At 42.6% G+C, this 24888-nt stretch overlaps 1 protein-coding gene across 1 annotated transcript; it reads right to left on the bottom strand.

The window, feature by feature from the left end:
• Nucleotides 1-406: 406 nt before the first annotated feature.
• On the bottom strand, nt 407-24518 carry LOC138666204 (mucin-2-like). The gene is made up of 6 exons (XM_069754443.1): nt 24479-24518; nt 22907-23002; nt 17348-21139; nt 16372-16481; nt 885-1096; nt 407-818 (listed from the first exon to the last, which is right to left on the bottom strand). The coding sequence occupies exons 1-6, from the start codon at nt 24516-24518 to the stop codon at nt 407-409; spliced, it is 4662 nt and encodes a 1553-aa protein (XP_069610544.1).
• Between the last annotated feature and the right edge of the window lie 370 nt (nt 24519-24888).

Raw genomic sequence — 24888 nt, 5'->3', positions numbered from 1 at the left:
GATAACACAGATGAGTAGTTTGAGGTAGTCGGTCAAAGACAGGAAGAGAAACATGGGGAAAGTCAAGTCAGAAAACAAAGCCAAGATACCGATCTATCTTGGCTCCGTTTTCTGTTCTCTTCCTGTTTTTGACCAACTATCTCAAACTACTCATCTGTGTTATCATCATGTCTTTGCCTGATAATGGTGCTAATCATCGGTGACTACTTAGGAGGCTCCAACATGGAGCTTTGACTGTGCAAAATTGTGGGTGCTGAATGGAAACTTCCCTGGAAGTCTACGTTGGGTATCAGCAAGTATATTGAGGTGAAAATAAGAAATGATGTATCAATGTGGAGTAAGAAAAAGAGATGCGGCACTCCCCCAGTTGCAGTGAAATCAAAGTCCTTTATTCACCATCCAACGGTTACAGACATTTACTGGAAAACGGCAGGTAAATGCGAGGGTGCGGGGAGTGAAGTGTGGACGATGGCCGTTTCGCTCCAGTAGCGTTTCTACGGGCACCTGGACTCGTAGAAGCGCTACTCTCGCAAAACGGCCGTCGTCCACACTTCACTCCCCTCACCCTCGCATTTACCTGCCGTCTTCCAGTAAATGTCTGTAACCGTTGGATGGTGAATAAAGTACCGTACTGTGATTTCACTGCAACTGGGTGAGTGCCGCATCTCTTTTTCTTACTCCACGTTGATACATCATTTGCTATACGATGCTGAACATCTGATTCCAGTAGCTGAATACAGCCAGAGTCGGAGGTCAATACGGAACTAATCCCGTGCTCCTTGGGTTTGCCTATTACCTGGTGCCATTCATTCTGTTTACTGTCGGAGGAAAATAAGAAATGAGATTGAAGTAAAAGTCCAGCCATGATTTAACCCTATGGTTACGACTTGTACAGCACTGTAGAAGAAAGGTATGCAGTCTGAGAACCCCTCCAGTTCTTCATCCCCAAACTTTCCAGGTCAATACAGGCTGGAGCCTCTAAGTAGTCACTATTGTTAGGTGAGGACATGTTGATTATACAGAGGAGTAGGCCAAAATAGGCAAAGGTCAATACAAAAAAGATGGTGAAAGCCTGGAAGAAGAACCAGGGGAAATCCTAAAGTCAGAAAATGGAGTCAAGATCAGTATCAGGGAGTAAAATATGGTGTATATCAAAAGTAATGAGTAAGGAGTAAAAGTCAGGACATAGTAAGTGTTCTTAAAGGAGATGTCCATGTACTATAAATTGCTTAAATACCCTTCACTAATTAAAAAAAATAGTACTCACTCTCACCGATTCCCAATAGGTCTCATTCTAGTGCTAGTCTCTGCTTCCTGGTTCTGTCCTTGACACAATGGAAATGGCCGGAGATACCCAATCGCTGGCTTCAGTCTATCATTCAGCCATCAACTCCAACCATTTCCTATGTGTTCAGGGAACTAAGAGAGATTGCGGAGGGTAAGTATTGATTCTTTTATTTTCTTTCCACAGCCTTAAGCATTTCAATAACATATTTATTTTGCTCTTTTTCTTTACATCCCCTCAAGATATCCCTCGATATTTTGGTTTCAGACGATAAATATAATTTTTTTTTCATATAATGAAAAGTTGTACAACTTTGCAATAAAAATCTTGTTTAAATGCTTTTTTGAGATCTCTGCTCGATTTAATTGTTCACCTTTTTATGACTTGTCTTGGTCATGTGACTATGATAAATTGATATATAATATTGTCTTCTATGTGGATTATTGAAATGTGAAGGCAGTTGGGTATGGTAAAGGTTGGGTAATTGGTTTATTCCAGATATGGAGAATTGTGTAATGAACGTTTAATCTGTATTTAGCTGCGTTTGCTTCTGTGAATAATCTGTTCATGTCCTGACGAGAGTGTGAAGATTGTGGGATACAGAAGTATAGGTCATCGATCTGGTCTTCTGAGCTCGGTAGACTAATCACCTGATACAGTTTGATGAAAAGTCATAGCTCCTGTTGGCCCAACTTTTTCTGTTGATGCCAGTGCCCTGTTACGCATTTCCTTAGTTTTCAGGCTCCTTCTCCTCTCCTCACCTCCAGCACTATAGCTTGACCTTATTTTTTTAGTTATGGGGGTTGCATCTCTCCTTGGAGCCTCCTCAATTCAAGGAGACCATGTTATCGTATCAACATAATTGCCAACTTTTCTAAAATGTCCAGAAAATGGTTCCCGGAAGAGTTTGTAAATCTCACCGGGTGCATCAGAAGCCTCCGAACAAGCAGTTTTCCCTGAATAAAAAAAAAGGGGAGAAGCCAGCGCAGCCTAAGGTTAAGACGCAATACATAAAGTGCAAATGCACATATTAATTTCTAACTGTATTTTCAAAATGAGACATTTAGCAAACAATTGATCAATTCTTTGAGCCACCCCGCCTCTTCACGGCAATCTCATATTGGGGCAGTCCTACACTACGTTTTTTATATTCGCTGTGCCATAAAGGCCTCCTAAATGAACTAAATGCAAGACCACATTAAAAACATGCTGTACCTGGAGCATTAATGAGTCACCCCCATGGCGCCAGAGTAGGCAAGCGAGGATAAAGGTTGACCAGGTCCAGACAGACATTTCGGATCCAACCTCCACACTGCCCATCCAGTACCACAGATGAAGGGTGAAACAGGCTGAGGCACAGGTGCATAATTAAACAAAGCCTGAGGCAGGGCAGGGCTGCTGTGTGTGAACAGCAGCCTATCAATCACTGAGACACAGAAAGAATGGCGCACATAACCAGGCACGGCGCACGGCAACAGTGGTGGTCAGCCACTTACCAATAACAGAGCAAAAAAAAAGGGGAGAAGCCAGCGCAGCCTAAGGTTAAGACGCAATACATAAAGTGCAAATGTACATATTAATTTCTAACTGTATTTTCAAAATGAGACGCCGCGCCTGTTTATGTGCACCATTCTTTCTGTGTCTCAGTGATTGATAGGCTGCTGTCCACACACAGCAGCCCTGCCCTGCCTCAGGCTTTGTTTAATTATGCACCTGTGCCTCAGCCTGTTTCACTCTTCATCTGTGGCTCTAGATGGGCAGTGTGGAGGTTGGATCCGAAATGTCTGTCTGGACCTGGTCAACCTTTATCCTCGCTTGCCTACTCTGGCGCCATGGGGGTGACTCAGTGTATGCTCCAGGTACAGCATGCTTTTAATGTGGTCTTGCATTTAGTTCATTTAGGAGGCCTTTATGGCACAGCGAATATAAAAAACGTAGTGTAGGACTGCCCCAATATGAGATTGCCGTGAAGAGGCGGGGTGGCTCAAAGAATTGATCAATTGTTTGCTAAATGTCTCATTTTGAAAATACAGTTAGAAATTAATATGTGCATTTGCACTTTATGTATTGCGTCTTAACCTTAGGCTGCGCTGGCTTCTCCTCTTTTTTTGCTCTGTTTTCCCTGAATGTTTTCTTTGTGTGGTCCCGGAATACTCCGCCATCAACATTAACACTGGACGATAGATTATCGGACTAGGGGAATATTGCCAGGAACTCTCATTTCCTGATAATCATGCATTGTAAACAGGCTGTCAACCACCTGACAAAGGAAAAAATGCTCATTTGTTGGGAGAAATAATCTTTAGGCTTGCTTAAAAGATCATCTTTCTCAGCAGCATATCGCCCTGCTCAAACAGCAGATGTGCTGCTGAGAACAATAGCAGTCTATGTGGACAGATCGATCTATAACTGATTGTTCTATGCACATCCGATTGGCAGTCCTATAACGTCACCAGACGGCTGGTGTAATCCAAGGAAAGGGGCTTAAAACAGCCATTTCGAGGGGCAGGAAAAGATTTAAAAAAAAGTTATAGCCTGCAAAAAAGGAATATCTATTCTTAAAAAAATTATTTGTTTTCTAAATGGAGAATTTCTGAAAGTTGGGAAGTATGATTATCAAATTTCCTACAAAAGGTTGTACAAAAATCTCATAGAAGTACATACAAAAAAAGATAAAAATGATATGAGGACCAGAAAGGAGAGCTAACCTAGATGTATTGTAAGAAGGGTCCTCTAACAAAAGGGATTATAGGGTGTCAACTACACTGCTCAAAAAAATGAAGGGAACACTTAAACAACAGACTATAAGTCCAAGTAAATCAAACTTCTGTGAAATCAAACTGTCCCCTTAGGAAGCAACACTGATTGACAATCAATTTCACATGCTGTTGTGCAAATGGAATAGACAACAGATGGAAATTATTGGCAACTATCAAGACACACTCAATAAAGGAGTGGTTCTGCAGGTGGGGACCACAGACCACATCTCAGTACCAATGCTTTCTGGCTGATGTTTTGGTCACTTTTGAATATTGGTTGTGCTTTCACACTCGTGGTATCATGAGACGGACTCTACAACCCACACAATTGCCTCAGGTAGTGCAGCACATCCAGGATGGCACATCAATGCGAGCTGTAGCAAGAAGGTTTGCTGTGTCTGTCAGCGTAGTGTCCAGAGGCTGGAGGTGCTACCAGGAGACAGGCCAGTACACCAGGAGACATGGAGGGGGCCATAGGAGGGCAACAACCCAGCAGCAGGACCAGTTCCTCAGCCTTTGTGCAAGGAGGAACAGGAGGAGCACTGCCAGAGCCCTGCAAAATGACCTCCAGCAGGCCACAAATCTGCATGTGTCTGCACAAACGGATAGAAACCAACTCCATGAGGATGGTCTGAGTGCCCAACATCCACAGATAGGGGTTGTGCTCACAGCCCAACACCGTGCAGGATGCTTGGCAGTTGCCACAGAACACCAGGATTGGCAAATTCGCCACTGGCACCCTGTGCTCTTTACAGATGAAAGCAGGTTCACACTGAGCACATGTGACAGACGTGACAGAGTCTGGAGATGTCGTGGAGAGTAATCTGCTGCCTTCAACATCCTTCAGCATGACCGGTTTGGCAGTGGGTCAGTAATGGTGTGGGGTGGCATTTATTTGGAGGGCCGCACAGCCCTCCATGTGCTCGCCAGAGGAAGCCTGACTGCCATTAGTCACCGAGATGAGATCCTCAGATTCCTTGTGAGACCATATGCTGGTGCGGTTGGCCCTGGGATCCTCCAATTGCAGAACAATGCCAGACCTCATGTGGCTGGAGTGTGTCAGCAGTTCCTGCAAGATGAAGGCATTGAAGCCATGGACTGGCCCGCCCGTTCCTTAGACCTGAATTCGATTGAACACATGTGGGACATCATGTCTCGCACCATTCACTAAGGTCACATTGCACCACAGACTGTCCAGGAGTTGGCGGATGCTTTAGTCCAGGTCTGGGAGGAGATCCCTCAGGAGACCATCCGCTGCCTCAACAGGAGCATACCCAGGCAATGTAGGGAGATCATACAGGCACGTGGAGGCAACACACACTACTGAGCATCATTTCCTTGTCTTGAGGCATTTCCACTGAAGTTGGATCAGTTTGTAAATTCATTTTCCACTTTGATTTTGAGCATCATTCCAACTCCAGACCTCCGTGGGATATTAGTTGGGATTTACGTTGATCATTTTTAGGTTTTATTGTTCTCAACACATTCCACTATGTAATGAATAAAGATTTACAACTGGAATTTTTCACTCAGTGATATCTAGGATGTGGGATTTTAGTGTTCCCTTTATTTTTTTGAGCAGTGTATATTACATTGTATAGTTATTGTAGCAGGATACATATTTGCCAACTCACTTGAACATCCAAGAGGTCCCTGTGAGCAGGTTGCGGGATGCAGTAACTGATAAGAGGCAGAGCAAGGGTTAACAAGTTTAATAACAGGGGAATACTCCACGCAGGGAGGTAAAGGGTTAAACAGGGGATTAAACAGTTTAAATGGAAAAGGATATTGTGAGGTGAAGAATAAAGGATCAGGTAACAGCAGTTCCTGTGAAGCAATTGTGTAAGGAGTTCCTCAAACTATAACTCCTTCTGGGAACTCTATGATGCCGGCAATGGCTGGCATGTTGTCTTTTCCAGGACGGTCCTCTGGACAACAATGTCCCATCTTCTGGTGGCAGTGGTTGGTCTCCGCTACCTTCCACTGAGCCTAGTCCATATACTGCTGTGGCTGACAAGGGTACGGGCCTCAGTCCTATACGAGCCCAATGTTGGTCTGCAAATATACACTGCTGGAGTCAGGGTCTCTCGTGAGCGATAAAGTATGAGCTGGTACGGTGGGTTACACAAGTCTATCCAGCCCTCGGTTCTCTCTTAGCGGCACGTGCGCTGTACTCACGCTAATGAAGCACACGGAACCTCGATCTCTGTCAGCTACTGGGCGTGCTGCACTCTTCTCAGTATGCTGCGCGCTGCCTGCTGCTGCCAAGACTGAAGCGCCAACAACCACTGGTGCGCTGATTCTCCGGCCGGGTGCTGCACCCGATCTCTCTCTGGCAGCACGCACACAGTACTCTCTCACCCAGAACGTTTCACACCTCGCTCTGTGGTGACCAACGGGCACCCTGCACGTCTCTCCTGACAGTCTCTGTAAGTGGCAGCAGGTATAATAAAGCGTGGGCCTACTCTCCATGGATGCTCCAGAGGCGCAGCACTCACTGGTCCCTGCTGCGCCCTCCGTTCGCGCCAAACTCCTCTGCTGCATGCGCTTTCCCCTTTTACATCTCCGCCCCCCTTGGTCAGGAGGAAGGTCCAGCTTCCTATTGCTTCCCCCTGGGAACAGAGGATGCAGCCTCTTCAGTTCCGGAGTCGGCACGCAGGTACCCGCAGTATGGTCATCCCCCTTAAATCCCTAGAAAAAGGTAAGACCTCCCGACTTCCAAGAAGAGTTGGAAAATCTCACATGTGCCCCTGAAGTGTCCTAAACACTGGTTTTGGTAGGCTTTGGAGGTTCACATTCAGTGAATATCACAGAAGCACTGAGGGACTACTGCAGAGGTGTGAATGGGGTCTTTTGTGATCACTCGCCTCTCTCCCCGCTGCTCTGATAAAGCCAGCAAGTATAAAGTATATCTTTTGCCTCCTCTGCTCTGTTGGACAAGTTAGTGTATATACAATATACGGTAAATGTGGAGACTATGAACAGAGGAAGTAGAGTTAAGAGGATTAAAAAAATTGGCAGGGAAAGAAGTTTTATGAAAAGTAGTTTCAATATTGAACAATGGGGGAGTTGTACTGCTGAACCGAAAAGCCTGAAGCTACAGAAAACACAGAAAACAGAAGTGTCGTTCCTCTGTGCCAGCTGAGACACGTGTATCAGGAATATCCATTAGATATTGTATAAAATTGCATGTGCTCAACAGTGTTGTAACCATGAAATCTGTTAAAGGGTACAGTATTAAACGATAATCTGGACATTATGGGAAGAGAGCTTAAAAGGGAACTCCATCTATAATTATCTTCCCACATGTCACAGAGATCATTGAGCCAATGAGCTATGGAATATCGAATCGGTACCAAACCAGTTGTATTCCTTGAAGAGCAACATGGCCATTCTGAGATAAGAATTGGTCCTGGCATGTAGATCTTCACCATAGATCTTCTTATGTTTAAGCTTTTATTCCAGATGGAAGAGTTTAAAGGTGCTTATACACATTCTATTAAGATTGGATGCCCCTGCTGATATTGGCAGGATCGTTCGACTATCTGTGTGTTGAGTGCTCATGTGTATGGAGGAACCTGGAGAGAGAGCTGATGGATGGCATCTGTCTAAGGTCTACAGCCAGCATAAAGCTGGTCATACACTTTTGATGGCTGTCAACCGAACAATACTTCAGCCAATCGTGTGACTGACAGCCATCTCAGCCGACGCTCCCATAAACAGTCGTGCTCATTCGGCTGAGAGCTCCTGTGTTCTGAAAGCCGCTGGCTGATACGTTGGCCGGCAGCTTATCTCCAGGAGAACAATGTGATCAGCAGTCCAAAATTAGACATCTCTCCTGACCATCAGTCAGCTGGCACCCCAATATACATTACACGATGTCTGCCGAACCCGTCAATATCGGTGTGCTTTGAGGACACTAGTCTAATGTGTAGGAGGGTCTTATGTCTCTTGTTTTAAAAAATATATCTTCAGATACCATCTTAAGGCATTTTTAGTGATAGAAGAGACTTTCGGGACCTCCATCCATTTGCCAGAGCAGAGACCTAGTGCCAAAAGTGGTGCCTTTCTCACTTGTGGATCCAGTCTGTCCATGATTCCATGGGTGCCCCCATCGTTTCTTTGGACTTGAAATAATTAATTTCTCCTGTAGGGGTGCTGTATAAAAACTAAACACTTATTTAAAAGCTTTTCTCAGAAGTTCACAGCTGGTCGCTGAAGGTCAAAACAACAAAACTGCATGAACTTTTTTATCTAGACACCCCACACGTGGTTTCTATCTTTATGCCCTACTGTCTATAATATGGGGTTTTCTCCAGAAATAGCTCTCGAAATGTTTCACATCTTATGTGGATAAGGAGTTCTACCAGGTAACAAAACATCTCTGTTCCTGAAGTTTGTCTTCCCTCCCATGTAGCCTTTCAAGTGCCATTCCCCATCGTTACATTAGTTGCCGTTGACTTTGGAGTGGGCTTAACAAGACGGAGCGCTCCATCTCCACATTCATACACACAGTCATTGAGACGCTTTAGTACATATTTGAACATACTCCACGGTAAAGATCACAATCTGGACTATTTCTTGACTGGCAATGCACACACAAATATCTCCATCTTCGCGACGTCATAGCTTAGTGCCAAGCCTTGTGCAAACAGCTCTTGGAAGCAATCTCTCTTGTGCAAAGCTTGGAATTAGCCGAGGCGTTGACTTTATGGAGCTTGAATAAATATTTCTGTGTTTGGAGTGACAGGGAATATGACATGTGCATGAAGTGTCCTGTGAGTCACGGGCGATGACGTGTTCTTGTTCGCGGCGATTGCTTCTTTGCAGCAACAACGGGCAGAGAAAATTTTGAAGGTGGGAGGGAATTGGTAAGATTTAACTATTTCTGATGGTCTGGAAATGGAAAGATTCAAGAGTATGTGCCTATGTGAAAGAAGACATTACCACGCAGATGCCCTTAAGGGGTAAATCTCGACCCTATGTGTTGTTGATCTTGGCAGGACGTTGTTTGCAGAAATTTTTATTAGGGGAATGTGCAATTTCCTGGAGGTAGTGTTTGGTACCCCTCTAGACCCTATGGCACTAGAACCTTTTTGGCTTCTTGGTGGCCGCATTGGAGTAACTTATAGGCTGCAGCATCAGGTACAGTCACAATCAAATGGAAGCAATGAAGGAAATTAGTTGGACCCCCTCCATATTACAGGTGTACTGGACTTTAACATTGATGGCTTATAATTGGAATAGGTCATCAATGTCTGATTGTTGGGTATGCGACACCCAGCACCTCCGCTGATCAGCTGTTTCGGGTGTTGGTTGGGGCTGGAACTGTTCAGTTGCAGAGCTGCACAGCTGTCACGCACAGTGTAGGAAGACTAAGTGCAACATGAAGGGATGAGAGCAAGGAAGCCCTAGGGAAAGGATGGGTGGAGACCCCTAGGCAGATCTAATAACACCCTACCTGCCCTACTGTCCCTAAATTAGTTCCTCACCAATTGCCGAGCAGGAAACCTAAGCCCTGTATTTCTCTTGATCTGTTCCCTGACTAGGGAGGGGGAGGGATGAGCAGTGGTCAGTGCCCACTGTACACTAAAGATAAAAAGGTAGACAGACAAGGGGGATGAACTTCAGCAGACTCAGATAGGTAACACCTAATGTCCTCCGACAGTTCCAGAGAGGAAGTTAGCAGACTGCTATAGCTCCAAGCCTTTACAAGGAAAAAATGTGAATATCACCGGCAACAGTCTGCAGCAAACTGAGGATTTATAAACACCCAGGTCCAGGTGTGTCAACAAGAGCAGGAGGGAGGTTGACACTGGGTCCAAGAGTCAGAAGTATTAAGGAGGAGTCTGTAATGCCAAACGCAGAGACCTTCTGCAGCCAGATGCAGGGTGACAGTCTGTTGCATCTGACACACCCGTGACAACAGCTCCGTGGACGGAATAGTGGCCATGGCCCCATAATTCACATCCACCCCCTATTAACTTGAATAGGTAGTGAATCTGCAGTGCCCGTCCGTGGCCACTATACAGTCGACGGAGCTGGGTAGCTCCTTAACTGGTCAGTTCCAGCTGTCCCTGACACCGGGAACAGCTGATCGGCATGGGTGCCAGCTGTCTCGTACCCCCACCAATCAGAAATTGATGACCTATCCTAAGGATAGCCCATCAATGTTAAAGTTCCAGACAACCCCTTTAATGGCCTATGCATAGGGCTGGACATCAACATCATAGACCTGAAATACTACCATTCCATATGTCCCAATAGTATACCTAGTTGTATAAAAGTAGGGTCTTCTTATTGGGACCCACTTGTGGAAGTGGCAATCCTTGTGGAGCATCCAGGGCATTCTCCGTACAATACACGGACAGGATTAGTCTCAATATTAAATTAGGAAATACATTTTTTTCAAAAATAAAATAAATATTTGCTATCAGTTCACATACGTTTTGGCAGAAATAATTTAATTGATTTCATACTAATAAGATAAATACATTGCAGCTCATTGTAATGATATATAACCAGCTAAAAAAAGAGATGGAGAATAACATATTTACATTAATGGTGTTGTCAAACTATTTTTTATAACTTAAATGCTTTTTGGGCTAAAAATTATTTTTACAATTAGATTTCATTAAAATAGTTTGCACAATTCGGCCATTGCTTCCCTGCACATTTAACTATGACGCTTAGTTCACTCGTTTTGCAGCTAACAATAGACCGTTGCAACACAGAGACAATGCAACATTTTTAATGAAACCCAATTGCAAAAAAAATAATTTTTGCCCCAAGTGCAAAAATGTAGGTTTAAAAAAATTCCCCAAAGGTGAACAACTCATTAATGAGCCAACCGAGGGCATTGAATAATGTCTGCCCTTCGTCCAGCGCAGTCAGACAACAGCAAACAATATATATACATGGCATAATAAATATAATAATATAGTAATATAGTACAGGCTACTTATTATACTGGCTGAGGTTTGGTTTACATGACACGTCTGCCAGCCTCATATGGGTTGGTGTCAGGGGTGTAAGTGGAACAGTGAAGGCCCCACCGGACTATATAATGGTTGGTGGAGGTTCCTGGGTAAAATATTTTCTTGGCTCTTTAGCTCACATCCCCACATGACCCCCTACAATCAAGAGGAGTGGTCATTAAAGTGGCCCTCGTACCAAACATTCCTCAATTTGTTATGTATGGTCATCAGACTTGTTGCCCTTTGTTTGCCTCTTGCCGTCTCCACTGCTGAGACCGCCATACTGGTCCTTCTGCATACAAAATGGCCGCCTCAGTGGCACAAGAGGCACGGGAAGTAAGGTGGTAAGGGTGAAGCATGTCTCCCCTGTCTCTATGCGACCACCTTATATGCAGCAAGACTAACTTCAGCAGGAGGTAAATGGAGGGCAATAGGTGACTACCGTGTTTTCCCAAAAATAAGACCTACCCATCAAAATGGTCATTTGACCATTATGTCATCAAAAGGCCTTTAACTGTGGTAGTCTAGAGACACTAGGCTGGTATGTACCATATGTGCAGTGTTTGTATACACATGTGTATGTGCAGTGTATATATATATATATATATATATATATGCATGCATGTGCAGTGTGTGTGTGTGTGTGCTATGCAGCACCTATAGTAAAAAGATCTACTGTTAAAAATAATAAAAAAACAAAAAACCTGCTATTCTCACCTTCCGTCGTCCGCTGCTGCGCACGCTGCTGCCACCAGCTTCCATTCCCAGAGATGCATTGCAAAATTACCCAGAAGACTTAGCGGTCTCGCAAGACCGCTAAGTCTTCTGGGTAATTTCGCAATGCATCTCTGGGAACGGAAGCTAGCGGCAGCAGCGTGCGCATCGTGACGGCTTCGCTGGATCCCGGCGGGTGAGTATATAACTATTTTTTATTTTAATTATTTTTTTTTAACAGGGATATGGTGCCCACACTGCTATATACTACGTAGACTGTGTTATATACTGCGTGGCTGCTGTATACTACGTGGCCAGTGTTAGATACTGAGTGGGCTGTGTTATATACTATGTGGCCTGTGTGATATACTGCGTGGGCTGTGCTATATATTACGTGGGCTGTGTTATATACTGCGTGCCTGCTATATACCACATGGGCAGTGTTATATACTGCGTGGGCTGTTATATATTACGTGGGCTGTGTTATATACTACGTGGCTGTGTTATAGACTGCATGCCTGCTACATACTACATGGCTCCTATATACTACGTGGCCTGTGCTATATACTATGTGGCTGCTATATACATACATATGCTAGAATACCCGATGTGTTAGAGTCGGGCCACCATCTAGTAATAATATAAGAGCCTGTCTTATTTTCGGGAAAACATGTGACAAATGGATTCATCACTGACTTTTGTGTTTGAAACTGTTAAACTGTAAAGCGCTGCGGAATATGTTGGCGCTATATAAATAAAGATTATTATTATTATTATTATCACTCTTTAGGCCATGTCAGAGTGTCACTTTAAAATCTTATTATGGAGCCAAGGAGAGCCACCAGCCTACAGGGCCGTCTTTCCACGTCTTCACTGTACAGGATCACTGACCAGACATAGGGAAGCGCTGACATCAGGTGCCTCCGAGGCGAGCAAGAAACTTGTCCCGTGTGCCTTCATTATAATTCAGCCCTGGAGGTCTGTTTAAAGAATAAAATAGCATTGCCGTTAGGATGTTCGGGTTTGCCACCCTGGACAGAGATGTGGGGTTTGGTTGGGTTTGGGTGGGATTTGAGGTTTCTTCCCCTCCATGCCCTTTCCATGAGCCAATACCCACACCTTTTTTTTTTTTGTAACAATACAGTTCATCTTTATAGAGAAATCCCGTAGATGTTTTCGCTAGGAGATGAGGCAGAAGAATAAGGGGTAGAAAAGTTTTGGTAGCCCCTGGTCCTAGAGTCTCTGTTGCCCCGAAATGTCCTTAGAACCCAAGTGGAGACTTGGATTATAAATAATGGTTCATAGTTTGGGGCTCCATTACAGATCTTGAACTGCGGCCCAGGAGAAATGTTACCACTGGATTGGATTAAGCAGAGCCGGGACGACTCTCTCCATTGGCCACATGGTCTGTAAATGTGGCATAATATATTTCTAATCTACGTCATCTCACGTCCTTTTTTCTTGACATTTTCAGCACTGTGCAAAATAGAGTCTTTTTTTGTTTTTTATTTTTTTTCCTGTTGTTACCATATGTTCAAGATTTTTATAGACGCTGAAGGTTATTTAATAAGGATTCAGAATCTCTTCATTTACCACATACACCGTGGGTCGTCGTCTCCTCCTACATAAGCGGGCAACCTGGAAATAGAAAGGGTAATATTTGTTGAATATGTATTACATTTCACATTTATTACTATTTTGAGTAGGTAAAAGGGTGAACCCTAGACTTTCCATGATTGTGAGGACAAGCTGCTGGGAGGAGCAGACAAACGTTTGTTGGCCGGTGTCCTCTGGCCTTGACATTAGTGTTGGTGGTGGACAGAAGACTAGGTATGGACTACCCACTCTAGAGACCGGCAGGACACATGATATGAGCCTACTTATAATATTCAGTGTACTGTGTCTGCCTTTTGGCATCTTATTGTTAGGCAGAAGCCTTGGGCTTCCATACAAGGCAGACCTGGAGGCCTGGGCTACCGCCCATATTGACCCTCTGATAATCCGCCCCTGCCTGGAGGCCATAGTTAGGCCTCTCATTTCTGTTGCAACCTATCATCACCCTTTGATCATGTTACGGAAGTGCCACTGAGCTGACAAAGATAGCCTCCTCCCTCTACCAAACGATTAGATGTGTTGGTCATTATTGACCTCAACATCTGAGAGATTACAGCCAGGGTTGGACCTAGCTCTGATCTTGGCTGTTGCAGTGAGAGCTGAGATGTATAAATTGGGGCCTCCTACCACGGTAGATGGCATGGGCTCACTTCTTGAACCTGTGTCCATACAAATCTTAAAAGTCTGGTGGATTGCACACACTACCAACCACCTTTGCTCTACGTATACACAGCACGAAGCCGGAAAGGAGTGAACTTTTTCAATTCGCTGTTTTCTCCTATGGAAAAATTATGTCCTGATTGGATGTAAGGAAATTGATTAGATGGACTATATATTTAGACTATATATTTTCAAATGGGTGGTATGGTGGGGTTAAGGCAAAGTTCTTGCTTTGTATTTTAATTTGTTGGAGAAGAGCTGAAGAATATGGGACATTATACCAGGAAGGGTCCCAGGATGCGGGACAATATACTTGGAAGGGGCCCAGGATGGGGGGAATTATTACATGAAATTGCCAGGATGTGGACATTATTATATAATAATGCCAGGATGGGGACATTATTATATAATAGTGCCAGGATGGGGACATTAATACAGGATGGGGACATTATTCCAGGAAGGCGCCCAGAATGGGATAAATTATTACAGGAAGGTGCCAGGATGTGGACATCTATATATATAATTGTCTAAGGGTTTTTCCGTCTGTCTGTCTGTCTGTCTGTCTGTCCTGGAAATCCCGGCTCTCTGATTGGTCGAGGCCGCCAGGCCTCGACCAATCAGAGACCGGCACAGCATCGACGTAGAAATCCCGCGTCTCTGATTGGTCGAGGCCGCCAGGCCTCGACCAATCAGCAACGGGCACAGCGACGATGATGTCATAAAGGACGTAGACATCTCACGTTTCTGATTCAGCGACGGGCACAGTATCGACATAGATGTCATAATAGTTGCCATGGCGACGATGATGTCATAAAGGTTGCCTCGACCAATCAGCGACGGGCACAGTCTGCCGCGAATTCTGGAATCATCATTGTCCATAAATTACGGGGACATGCATATTCTAGAGTACCCGATGCGTTAGAATCGGGCCACAGTCTAGTCTATATATATAATTGTCTAAGGGTTTTTCCGTCTGTCTGTCTGTCTGTCTTTCTGTCTGTCTGTCCTGGAAATCCCGCGTCTCTGATTGGTCGAGGCCACCAGGCCTCGACCAATCAGCGACGGGCACAGTATCGACGTAGATGTCATAATGGTTGCCATGGCGACGATGATGTCATAAAGGTTGCCTCGACCAATCAGCGACGGGCACAGTATCGACGTAGAAATCCCGCGTCTCTGATTGGTCGAGGCCGCCGGGCACAGTGACGATGTCATAAAGGACGTAGACATCCCGCGTCTCTGATTGGTCGAGGCCTGGCGGCCTCGACCAATCAGCAACGGGCACAGCGACGATGATGTCATAAAGGACGTAGATATCCCACGTTTCTGATTCAGCGATGGGCACAGTATCGACGTAGATGTCATAATGGTTGCCATGGCGACGATGATGTCATAAAGGTTGCCTCGACCAATTAGCGACGGGCACAGTCTGCCGCGAATTCTGGAATCATCATTGTCCATATACTACGGGGACATGCATATTCTAGAATACCCGATGCATTAGAATCGGGCCACAATCTAGTTATTATATAATAATGCCAGGATGTGGACACTATTATATACTAGTGCCAGGATGGGGACATTAATACAGGATGGGAGGCATTATTTCAGGAAGGGGCCCAGGATGGGGGAAATTATTATAGGAAGGTGCCAGGATGTGGACATTATTATATAATAGTGCCAGGATGTGGACATTATTATGTAATAGTACCAGGATGGGGACAATATTATATAATAGTGCCAGGATGAGGACAGGATGGGGGACATTATTACATGGGGGGTGTGCATATGTCTTTATAGGATCTTGAATTCTACAATGGCTCATAAATCTGTCCAGCATGCATATGGGGGCTTACTTTCAAATTTTGCACAGGGGCCCTTCGGACTTTAGTTACGCCACTGCACCCAAGTACTTGCATAAACCTAGAGCTGTCGCTGTCAGATGCACTGTTCACTCGTGTAGACCTCATGCAGGATTTGTTTTTAGTTTAATGGAAACACATTGATATGCATAGGAGCCGTTTTTAATATTTGCAACTTTGTCCTCCTTTGTTGGAACATATTGGGAAAATATAAAAACAACTTATTAAGGAATTTGCAATCTTGAATCTTTTTGTCCAACCAAAAAATGGGTAAAAAGAGCATTTTTTCACTCTGGAGGACCCAACAGTGTATAATGCTTAATTTGCCCTGCGGAGGCACTGCAGGGGAATTGAAAACTGATAAGATAAGGGAGATTACCAGCATCAGGGCACTATGTGAAGACATTATCTTAGCTGGACACTTCTAATAAAGGGTTATTGTATGAAGAAGAGTACTCCTTTAAGTCACTAATAAGATGCATTATTAGTGCTATACTCACTGCGTAGATGAGGCAGCATAGCCACGTGAGGCACAGGATTACTGCCAAGCAAATGAGAATGATGGCCCAAAACGGAAGATACCAGCCTCCATCTGTAGAATGGTTAGTACCTGGCAGAAAAAAGCACAAAATAAAATATTAACGCCATTATCAGAGGATTTCTTTTGGGATTTAACTTTCCGTATGGTTCTTGTAAACTATTTAGGATTTTTTTGGATTGTCTTCCCACCATGGTTCCATTGCTGGTACCACAAACTTCTGACCACATGGTTGAAGGTTGTTGGCAATAAAAAAAAAACAGTGTTGTTCGCTTTTTTATAATACCGGTATAATAATATCATGATTGTGGTGACATCTTGGCCCTAGATCCCAATGGAGACCTAAAAGGTTCCCGTACTCCATAGTTTAGACTGCTACTATAAATAAGATGTCATAGTGTGAAGCCCTGATAGGACTTCAGTCATTTCGCAACCCCATGGAGAACTGTAAAGAAGAAAAGGCTCGCGAAGGCCATTTCTGTTAATAAAACGTATAATATAAGAACAATTTATGGCCCCAAATGACTTTGAATAGCTATTTCTTAAATTACATATCGAATAACAATAGGCTTAATGGGATTTTCCAACATTTATAGAAAAAACAGCAAAATTTAAAAAAAAAAAAGAAGCTAGTCAACTTTATTCCCTTATAGATCCAGTGCTGATGCACTGGTGGTTCTGTTTTGTTATTTTTTACACTTGAATAAACTAGCCAATCAGTGACCACAGTGGTCCCGGACCCAGCCACTGGCATCATGATTTAGCAATGGGAGCCATGATGGCAGCAATATAACACAGTGCCATTTAATGGATGTCATTGCCGACCACTTTTAAACATACACCGGGAGGAGGATCACTGGACGTTTAGCACTTAATGAAGAGTTAAGTATAGTGTTGATAACCTCTTTAATGACATAAGGTAATATGTGTGAACTTACTTAATGAATTTATGTTGGTATGGCTGGAAGAAGACACTTTGGCTACAGGTGTCGTCAGCTGTCTAGTGGTAGAAGATGTTGGTTTAGACTTGAGAGTTGTCTTCATAGTACTTGTGGTCGGAAAAGCAGTCACCGTGGTCTTAAACGTTGGTGAGATGTGTGTAGCTCTAGAGCTAGAGGTTGGTACCAAATTAGTTAGTTGTCTCGTGGTACTTGATGTAGTTTTTGGGGTACTAGTAGTAGTTGTAGAAGCTGTAGTTCTGGTCTGTTTGGTTGTTAAATGTTGGCTAGACGTGGTAGCACTCAGTTTTGTTTGAGGTGTTGTAGCTTTGGTGGTAGTTGCAGGTCTGTTTGTAGTTGTTAGTACCGTAGGGGTTGGTGTCTGGATGGTCGTTGTTGGTGTCACTGTTGTAGTTGTAGTAAATGTCATTGTGATATGAGAAGTAGTTGTTTTTAGCGAAGGAGTTGTCTTGTTGACGGTTTTAGTGCTAGTCGTGACCATGTGCGTTGTTTTCTCAGGGGTAGTTGTAGTTGTGGGATCAAGCGTAGTTGTTTTTCCGGTTGTAGAACTAGTAGTGGTCAGAGTTGTTGTCTCACGGGTGGTTGTAGTTTTCATACTTTTAGTTGATTTCATATTTGTTGGCTTAGACGTCAACTTGTGGGTTGATGTCTGAGTAGTTGGTGTCGTTGTTGTAGTAGTAATTGTAGTTGTGGTATCTTCAGGAGTTGTTTTCCTGGTTGTAGAACTAGTAGTGGCCAAGGATGTTGTTGTCTCAGGGGTAGTTGTAGCTTTCAGAGTAGGTGTTGGTGGCCTACTTGTTCTTTTAGCCGGTACCTCATGGGTTGTTGTTGGTGTCATTGATGTTGGTGTAGTAGTAGTAGTAGTATTAGTAGTAGTAGTAGTAGTAGTAGTAGTAATTGCAGCTGTAGTATCAAGAGAAGTTGTTGCCTGTAAAGGAGTTGTTTTCTTGTTGAGTGTTGAAAGACTAATGGTTGTCAGTGATGTTGGTGCTCCAGTGGTAGTTTTAGTTTTAGGGATGATTGGCATACTTGTGACATGAGTAGTTGACGTCACATGGGTTGTTTTCTGCGTAGTAGTTGTTGATGCCTCCATAGTAGCTCCCGTAGTTGTAACACCAGCAGGGGATGATTGTAGTAAAGGATTTGCCCTTGTAACATTTGTAACGTAAACTGTGGTTTGCTTGATATTAGTTGCATGTGAATGAGTAGTTGGTAAGGTATTTGTCACTATAGATGTTCTGCTTTTTTCTGGAGTTATGATGTGATCAGTGACTTTTGTGGTCTCAAATGTCTGAGATCTTGGATGATTTGTAGTTATTGTAAATTCTCTATTAATGTTTGTTGTGCCATTGACAGCTGTAATGTGTTCATCAGTAATGATGATATTGGTCGGACTGTCCAATGTAGTATCACTTGTTTCTGATTTAGTACTAGTAGCAGAGGAGATTTCTGTGGTATCTTCATGATCATTGATGGTGCTTCTGGCCTGATAGTCCAATGTAATATCGCTCTTTTCTGTCTTGCTACTAGCATCAGAGAAGAATTCCGTAGTATATTTTTGATCATTGATGATGCTGGTAGTCTGAGTGTCCAATGTTATATCACTTTTCTCAGCATTGGTACTAGTGTCAAGTGAAATTTCTGTAGTATCTTCTTGATCAGTGATGGTACTGGAGGTCTGAGTGTCCAATGTAATATCGCTGATTTCTGGATTGTTACTACTAACAGCGGAAATCTCTGTAGTGTCTTCTTGATCAGTGATGGTGCTGGTGGTCAGAGTGGCCAATGTAATGTCGCTGTTTTCTGGAATATTACTAGTATCAGGGGAAATCTCTGTAGTTTCTTCTTGATCAGTGATAGTACTGGTGGTCTGAGTGTCCAATGTAATATCGCTATTTTCTGAATTGTTATTAGTATTAGGGGACATTTCTGTAGTATCTTCATAATTAGTGATGGTGCTGGAGGCCTGAAAGTCCAATGTAGTATCGATATTTTCTGGTTTAGTACTTGCATCAGAATAGATTTCCGTAGTGTCTTCTAGATCATTGATGGTGCTTGTGGTTTGAGTGTCCAATGTAATATCACTGTTTTCTGGTTTAGTACTAGTATCAGCTGAGATCTCTGTAGTGTCTTTGTGATCATTGATGGTGCTGGTCGTCTGAGTGTCCAATGTAATATCACTGTGTTCTGGTGTATTACTAGTATCAGCGGAAATCTCTGTGGTGTCTTCGTGATCATTGATGATGCTGGTCGTCTGAGTGCCAAATGTAATATCACTGTGTTCTGGAGTATTACTAGTATCAGCTGAAATCTCTGTAGTGTCTTCGTGATCATCGATGGTGCTGGTCGTCTGAGTGTCCAATGTAATATCACTGTGTTCTGGAGTATTACTAGTATCAGGTGAAATCTCTGTAGTGTCTTCATGATCATTGATGATGCTGGTCGTCTGAGTGTCCAATGTAATTTCACTGTTTTCTGGAGTATTACTAGTATCAGGTGAAATCTCTGTAGTGTCTTCGTGATCATTGATGGTGCTGGTCGTCTGAGTGTCCAATGTAATATCACTGTTTTCTGGAGTATTACTAGTATCAGGTGAAATCTCTGTAGTGTCTTCGTGATCATTGATGGTGCTGGTCGTCTGAGTGTCCAATGTAATATCACTGTTTTCTGGAGTATTACTAGTATCAGGTGAAATCTCTGTAGTGTCTTCGTGATCATTGATGGTGCTGGTCGTCTGAGTGTCCAATGTAATATCACTGTTTTCTGGAGTATTACTAGTATCAGGTGAAATCTCTGTAGTGTCTTCGTGATCATTGATGGTGCTGGTCGTCTGAGTGTCCAATGTAATATCACTGTGTTCTGGAGTATTACTAGTATCAGCGGAAATCTCTGTAGTGTCTTCGTGATCATTGATGGTGCTGGTCATCTGGGTGTCCAATGTAATATCACTGTGTTCTGGAGTATTACTAGTATCAGGTGAAATCTCTGTAGTATCTTCTTGATCAGTGATGGTGCTGATGGTCTGTATTTCCAGTGTAGTATCGCTTTTCTCTGGATTAGTACTAGTATCAGGGGAAATTTCGGTAGTATCTTCTTGATCAGTGTTGGTGCTGGTGGTCTCAGTGTCCAATGTAATATCGCTTTTCTCTGGTTTTGTGCTGGTATCAGAAGATAGATTTGTTGTATCATCTTGATCAGTGATGGTGCTGGTGGTCATTATGTCTATGGTAGTATTTATATCCTCTGACCAGGTGTGAGTATTAGGAGAGGTTTTTCTAGTATCTTCTTGTTCAGTGGTGCTAGTGTTGGGAATGGAGACAGAAGTAGTTTCATCCTTTGATAATTCACTAGTGGTAATCCACGAGAAATCTTTACTATTCGTTAGTTCTGGGTTATTGCTAGTTATAGGGCTGGTTATTATTGTATTGTCTTCTTTTTTATTGCTGGTTTCATGAGACGTAATAGTACTAGAAGCAGTGATTATGGAATGAAAAGTTTCTGCCGCAGACGTGGTCTCTGGAGAAGACACTGTACCATTCGACTGTTCATTGCTAGTCACCGTAGGGTTTACTGTGGAATCGCTCTCCTTAATTTGTTTAGTAGTTGTAGAAGTTTTTATTTGTATAGTGGTTCTAGAGTGGGTACTAGTAGAAGCAGCAGTGGTCAGTTTAGAAGTAGATTTGGGAGTATCGCTGGTTGTGGAGTGTGTTGACCTTGTAGTCCTCGAAGAGGTGCTGTGGCGACACGGTTTTTTAGTTGTTTCTGTATTTGCTGCATACAAAAAAAACATAAATAAATAAAGAGAAAACATGGCCTTTAATTTATGAATTGTTCTCATATAGCTCTATGTAGCTGTATATGTGGTATTTGCCAATAATGCATCATCAAGGTATTGTGTTTTATTTACACCAGGTTGCCAATTTCTGTATTATATATATATTTTTTAATTAAAAGACTTGTATGGCTTTGGGGTAGTTTACTATACCCAAACATATGATCTACTCTGTGGCCTACGAGCATGTCTACAAGCATCACTCAGTAGTGATGAGTGAGTTGCTCAGGTTTTCCAGAGCACGCTCGGGGGGTCTCCCGAGTATTTTCAACTGCTCTGAGATTTAGTTTTCGTTGCCTCAGCTGGATGATTTTTGGCTACTAGCCAGATTGATTACATGTGGGGATTCACTAGCAACCAGGCAACCCCCACATGTACTCAGCCTGGCTAGTAGCTGTAAATCATTCAGCTGCGGCGATGAAAACTAAATCTCCGAACAATAACAAATACTTGGAGACCACCAGAGCATGCTCTGGAAAACCCGAGCATCGAGTACACTCGCTCATCACTACACTCAGATCTAAACTATTACCACCTCTCCACTATGTGCTGGTCTTACAGACCATAAACCTTAAATTAAAGTTGACCCAACCCATAAGATGGTGGCCAACTAGTAAGGTCAACATTCTTCTGCCGCCCTCCCCATAAATATGCACAATTTTTCGGCATAGGCTTGTCCACCTTTAAGCCTTTTTTCTGTTTTACTTAAGTGCATGTATTTCTTGCTAAAAAATCCTTTTTACAATTGGATTTTATTCAAAGTTTTGCATTGCTTGGCTTTTACAGGCTCTTTGTTTCCCAGCGAAATTCAACTTTGATGTGGTCTGTGGTCAGAAATCAACTGAGCGGTTCTCAGAAAAAAAAGACGGATAAATGAGGGGCAAAGTCTCCTGCCAGATTATCAGAGCAGCTCATTCTGCAGCCAACAAAAGACAGTGGCAAATGGTGCAAAATTTTTAATGAAATCCAACTTCAAAAATGTGTTTTAGCTCTAAATGCATGCATTTAAGTAAAATATTGAAAATTGTCTACAAAGCGGGACAATCCATGGGTGGTTCACCTTACTCATCGTGTCACACTCCGATAGCTGTGAATGGGAAGAGTACCTAGGAGGATGTATCGCAATAAAACATCTCCGCTTGTAGATCTGAATTTGGTTTAATGCCCCAAACAGTGGAGACCACTAAATACACGATCAATCACATAGCAAGAGTTGTGTGCAGCCCCAGACTAATGGGGGGGTCAATACAATGTTTACTTTTTTTGCTATGTATTTTTTATAGTATTTTTATCTGTTCCTTAAAATATGTTTATTATCCAAATTATGTACTGAATTGACAAACATGGGAGATCAACATTTCCAGAACTGCTCTCTTACACCATGACAATTTCTTATGAGCCCCATGTAATACTACATTTCTACTGTAGAGGCAGTGTAAAAGAGCCGTGCAGGTGACCACAGCCTCCCCGGTGATAACAGCTGATCATGGGGATCTCAGCTGATAGACCCATGATAGTTAGTTGCTTTTTAGCTTGTCCTCATTTAAGGAACTGGACAGACCCCATTAAAATACCTCTATTCTGATAATAGTGCTTAGGGGAGAGCAGCTGTAGGAAATTTTAACCCCCCTTCCTTAAAATAAGCACCCCCATCTTTAATGACAAATGAATAAAGAGTTAAACGGTTGATAAAGACCGAAACATACTCTTGGTAACGTATTTGTGCTGTGTATGATTTTTACAGTTTGTGGATGTTTTTAGATGTGTGTCCTGTGTTGCACCGAGCTCTGAGCCATAAAGACCTAAGGAGATAAATGTAAAAGTTAAAAAAAAAGAAAGCATAATGGTTAAACGGACTGCTGAATGCAACAGAACTCAAAGTTTTCTCTTCTAACATTTGACAAAGCAGTTATTCGAGAATCTTTTTCTGAGCCCCTGGATCCCTACAGATCAGCAGAACAAAGTGCCAAACTGTAGAAATGCATCTTGATCCATCTGTCCTGCTGATCAGTCTAGTGTTCAAGCCATCTATGGACAGAACATTGATATATATTCCTAGAACCATAATTGTTCTATTTTGGCTGTAACAACTTCATCTCAATAAAAGTTTGTAAATGGTGGCCAACTCGACAGTCCTCCAAGAGGTTGTCTCCTCAGTAAAGCCAACCATGGAGGTTCTCGAAGAATGACCAAATCAGCATTAATGGAATAATGTCCATGTAATATTCCCGGCAAACATTAGGATAACTACCAGAGTGGGTGGCATAAAAGCTGTTTCGTTGGGTAGCCAACAGAGCCCACCTCTACTCATTGGGGAGGTGTCTACTCATGGTCATATGTGATAAAATGACATATTAAAATGGACAATGAAAATATCAGTGAATATTAAAAATCATGAGGGACAAAATAGACACCAAAAATATTTAAGATTTTCCCGTCCTAAAAGTGAAGATAAAAACTTTCATCCTATATTCTATATATCTCCTGTCTGTAAAGCTAAACCCAATCCCCAATCTTTCAAATTTTTGATCTAGCCCAATGTAAACATGTCTATTAGTTTTGGATGACTTACTGGAAGTGTGGCTTCAGGGTAGGCAATCCTTTAGGATTGTTCAAAGAAAACATCACTAGTTTTACCACCCCTACATTTAATGAGGTCTTCAAAAAGAAGGTCATTGATGACCATGAATCTGAAAAAAATGATTTAAGAGGATTGGAAATCATTCATCTCATGTAAACATGGTTTTCAGATGATGATGACCACAGGGTAATCAGACCTTTAGGATTATTCATATCGGAAACCATTAGTATTACCATGCCTAAATCTATTGAGATCTCTGAGGCTTTTGTAAATAAGTCTCAAACATGATTTAAGAAGATTGTACATCAATCATTCCATTGTCTGGTAGATAATTAATTCTAAAAAAACCAAACATCTGAGGGATCTTAAGGATATCGTGAGGCCATCTAATAGGAGGCTGAACCTCAACACTACAATGACCCTAAACATCTAAGAAACTTCCTCAAGATATGGCTGAAAAAAGTGGAAGATTCTTAAATGGTCAAGATAAATACCTTTCAAATACTCTGAAGGGAAGTACAGTAAGAAAATGTTGGTGGTCAGAAGAAGCAAGGTCAACCATTCAGCATTAATGATATCATATTTGGCTAAAGTCAACAGTGTCCCAAGAAAGTCTTTGTGGAGAACATCTGACACCACCACTTACGTTATATTGAGCTAATTTCCATATAATATTATGATGAAAAAAAAACCTTACCAACAACTAGAAGACTCAGTCCAAAGAGGAGAATATGCATCTTTCCATATAGCCTCATATTGCACAGTGTAGGACGTAACTATAGTCCAGAGAGAGGGTTTCAGGCAGAAAGGTATAAGGAAAAGGGCTCAGAGGCTTATCAATGCTTATTTATATGTATGCCTGGAGGGCGGTTATTGGTATAAGGTCACTAACCTTGTGTGATGGAACATTAGTGATAATTTTTAATGATTTGATACAAGTCCATGGTGCACTAAATATAGTCATGTGAGTAATTTGTTGAGGAAAGGTGTGCAGATCTGATTACGAGGCAGGAGGACTTTATTTATTTAATAGCAGATATCAAACCAGTGTTTTGTCAAATGGTAGAAGATGATGTCTGTCACTGCACGTGGTTAATTTATGACTTT

Source organism: Ranitomeya imitator, chromosome 2, assembly GCF_032444005.1.
Source record: "Ranitomeya imitator isolate aRanImi1 chromosome 2, aRanImi1.pri, whole genome shotgun sequence".
NCBI lineage: Eukaryota > Metazoa > Chordata > Amphibia > Anura > Dendrobatidae > Ranitomeya > Ranitomeya imitator.
The sequence above is the reverse complement of the archived record's forward strand: the minus strand, read 5'-3'. Positions and strand labels throughout refer to the sequence as shown.

Bases quoted from the DNA above. Each gene is read 5' to 3' on its own strand.
- LOC138666204 (XM_069754443.1), bottom strand. From the start codon at position 24,518: ATGCATATTCTCCTCTTTGGACTGAGTCTTCTAGTTGTTG. The intron at 16,482-17,347 runs GTAAGTTCACAC...TTTTTCTGCCAG, and splicing joins TACCAACATAAATTCATTAA to GTACTAACCATTCTACAGAT. The intron at 1,097-16,371 runs GTGAGTATAGCA...TTCTGACTTTAG, and splicing joins TATGCTGCCTCATCTACGCA to GATTTCCCCTGGTTCTTCTT.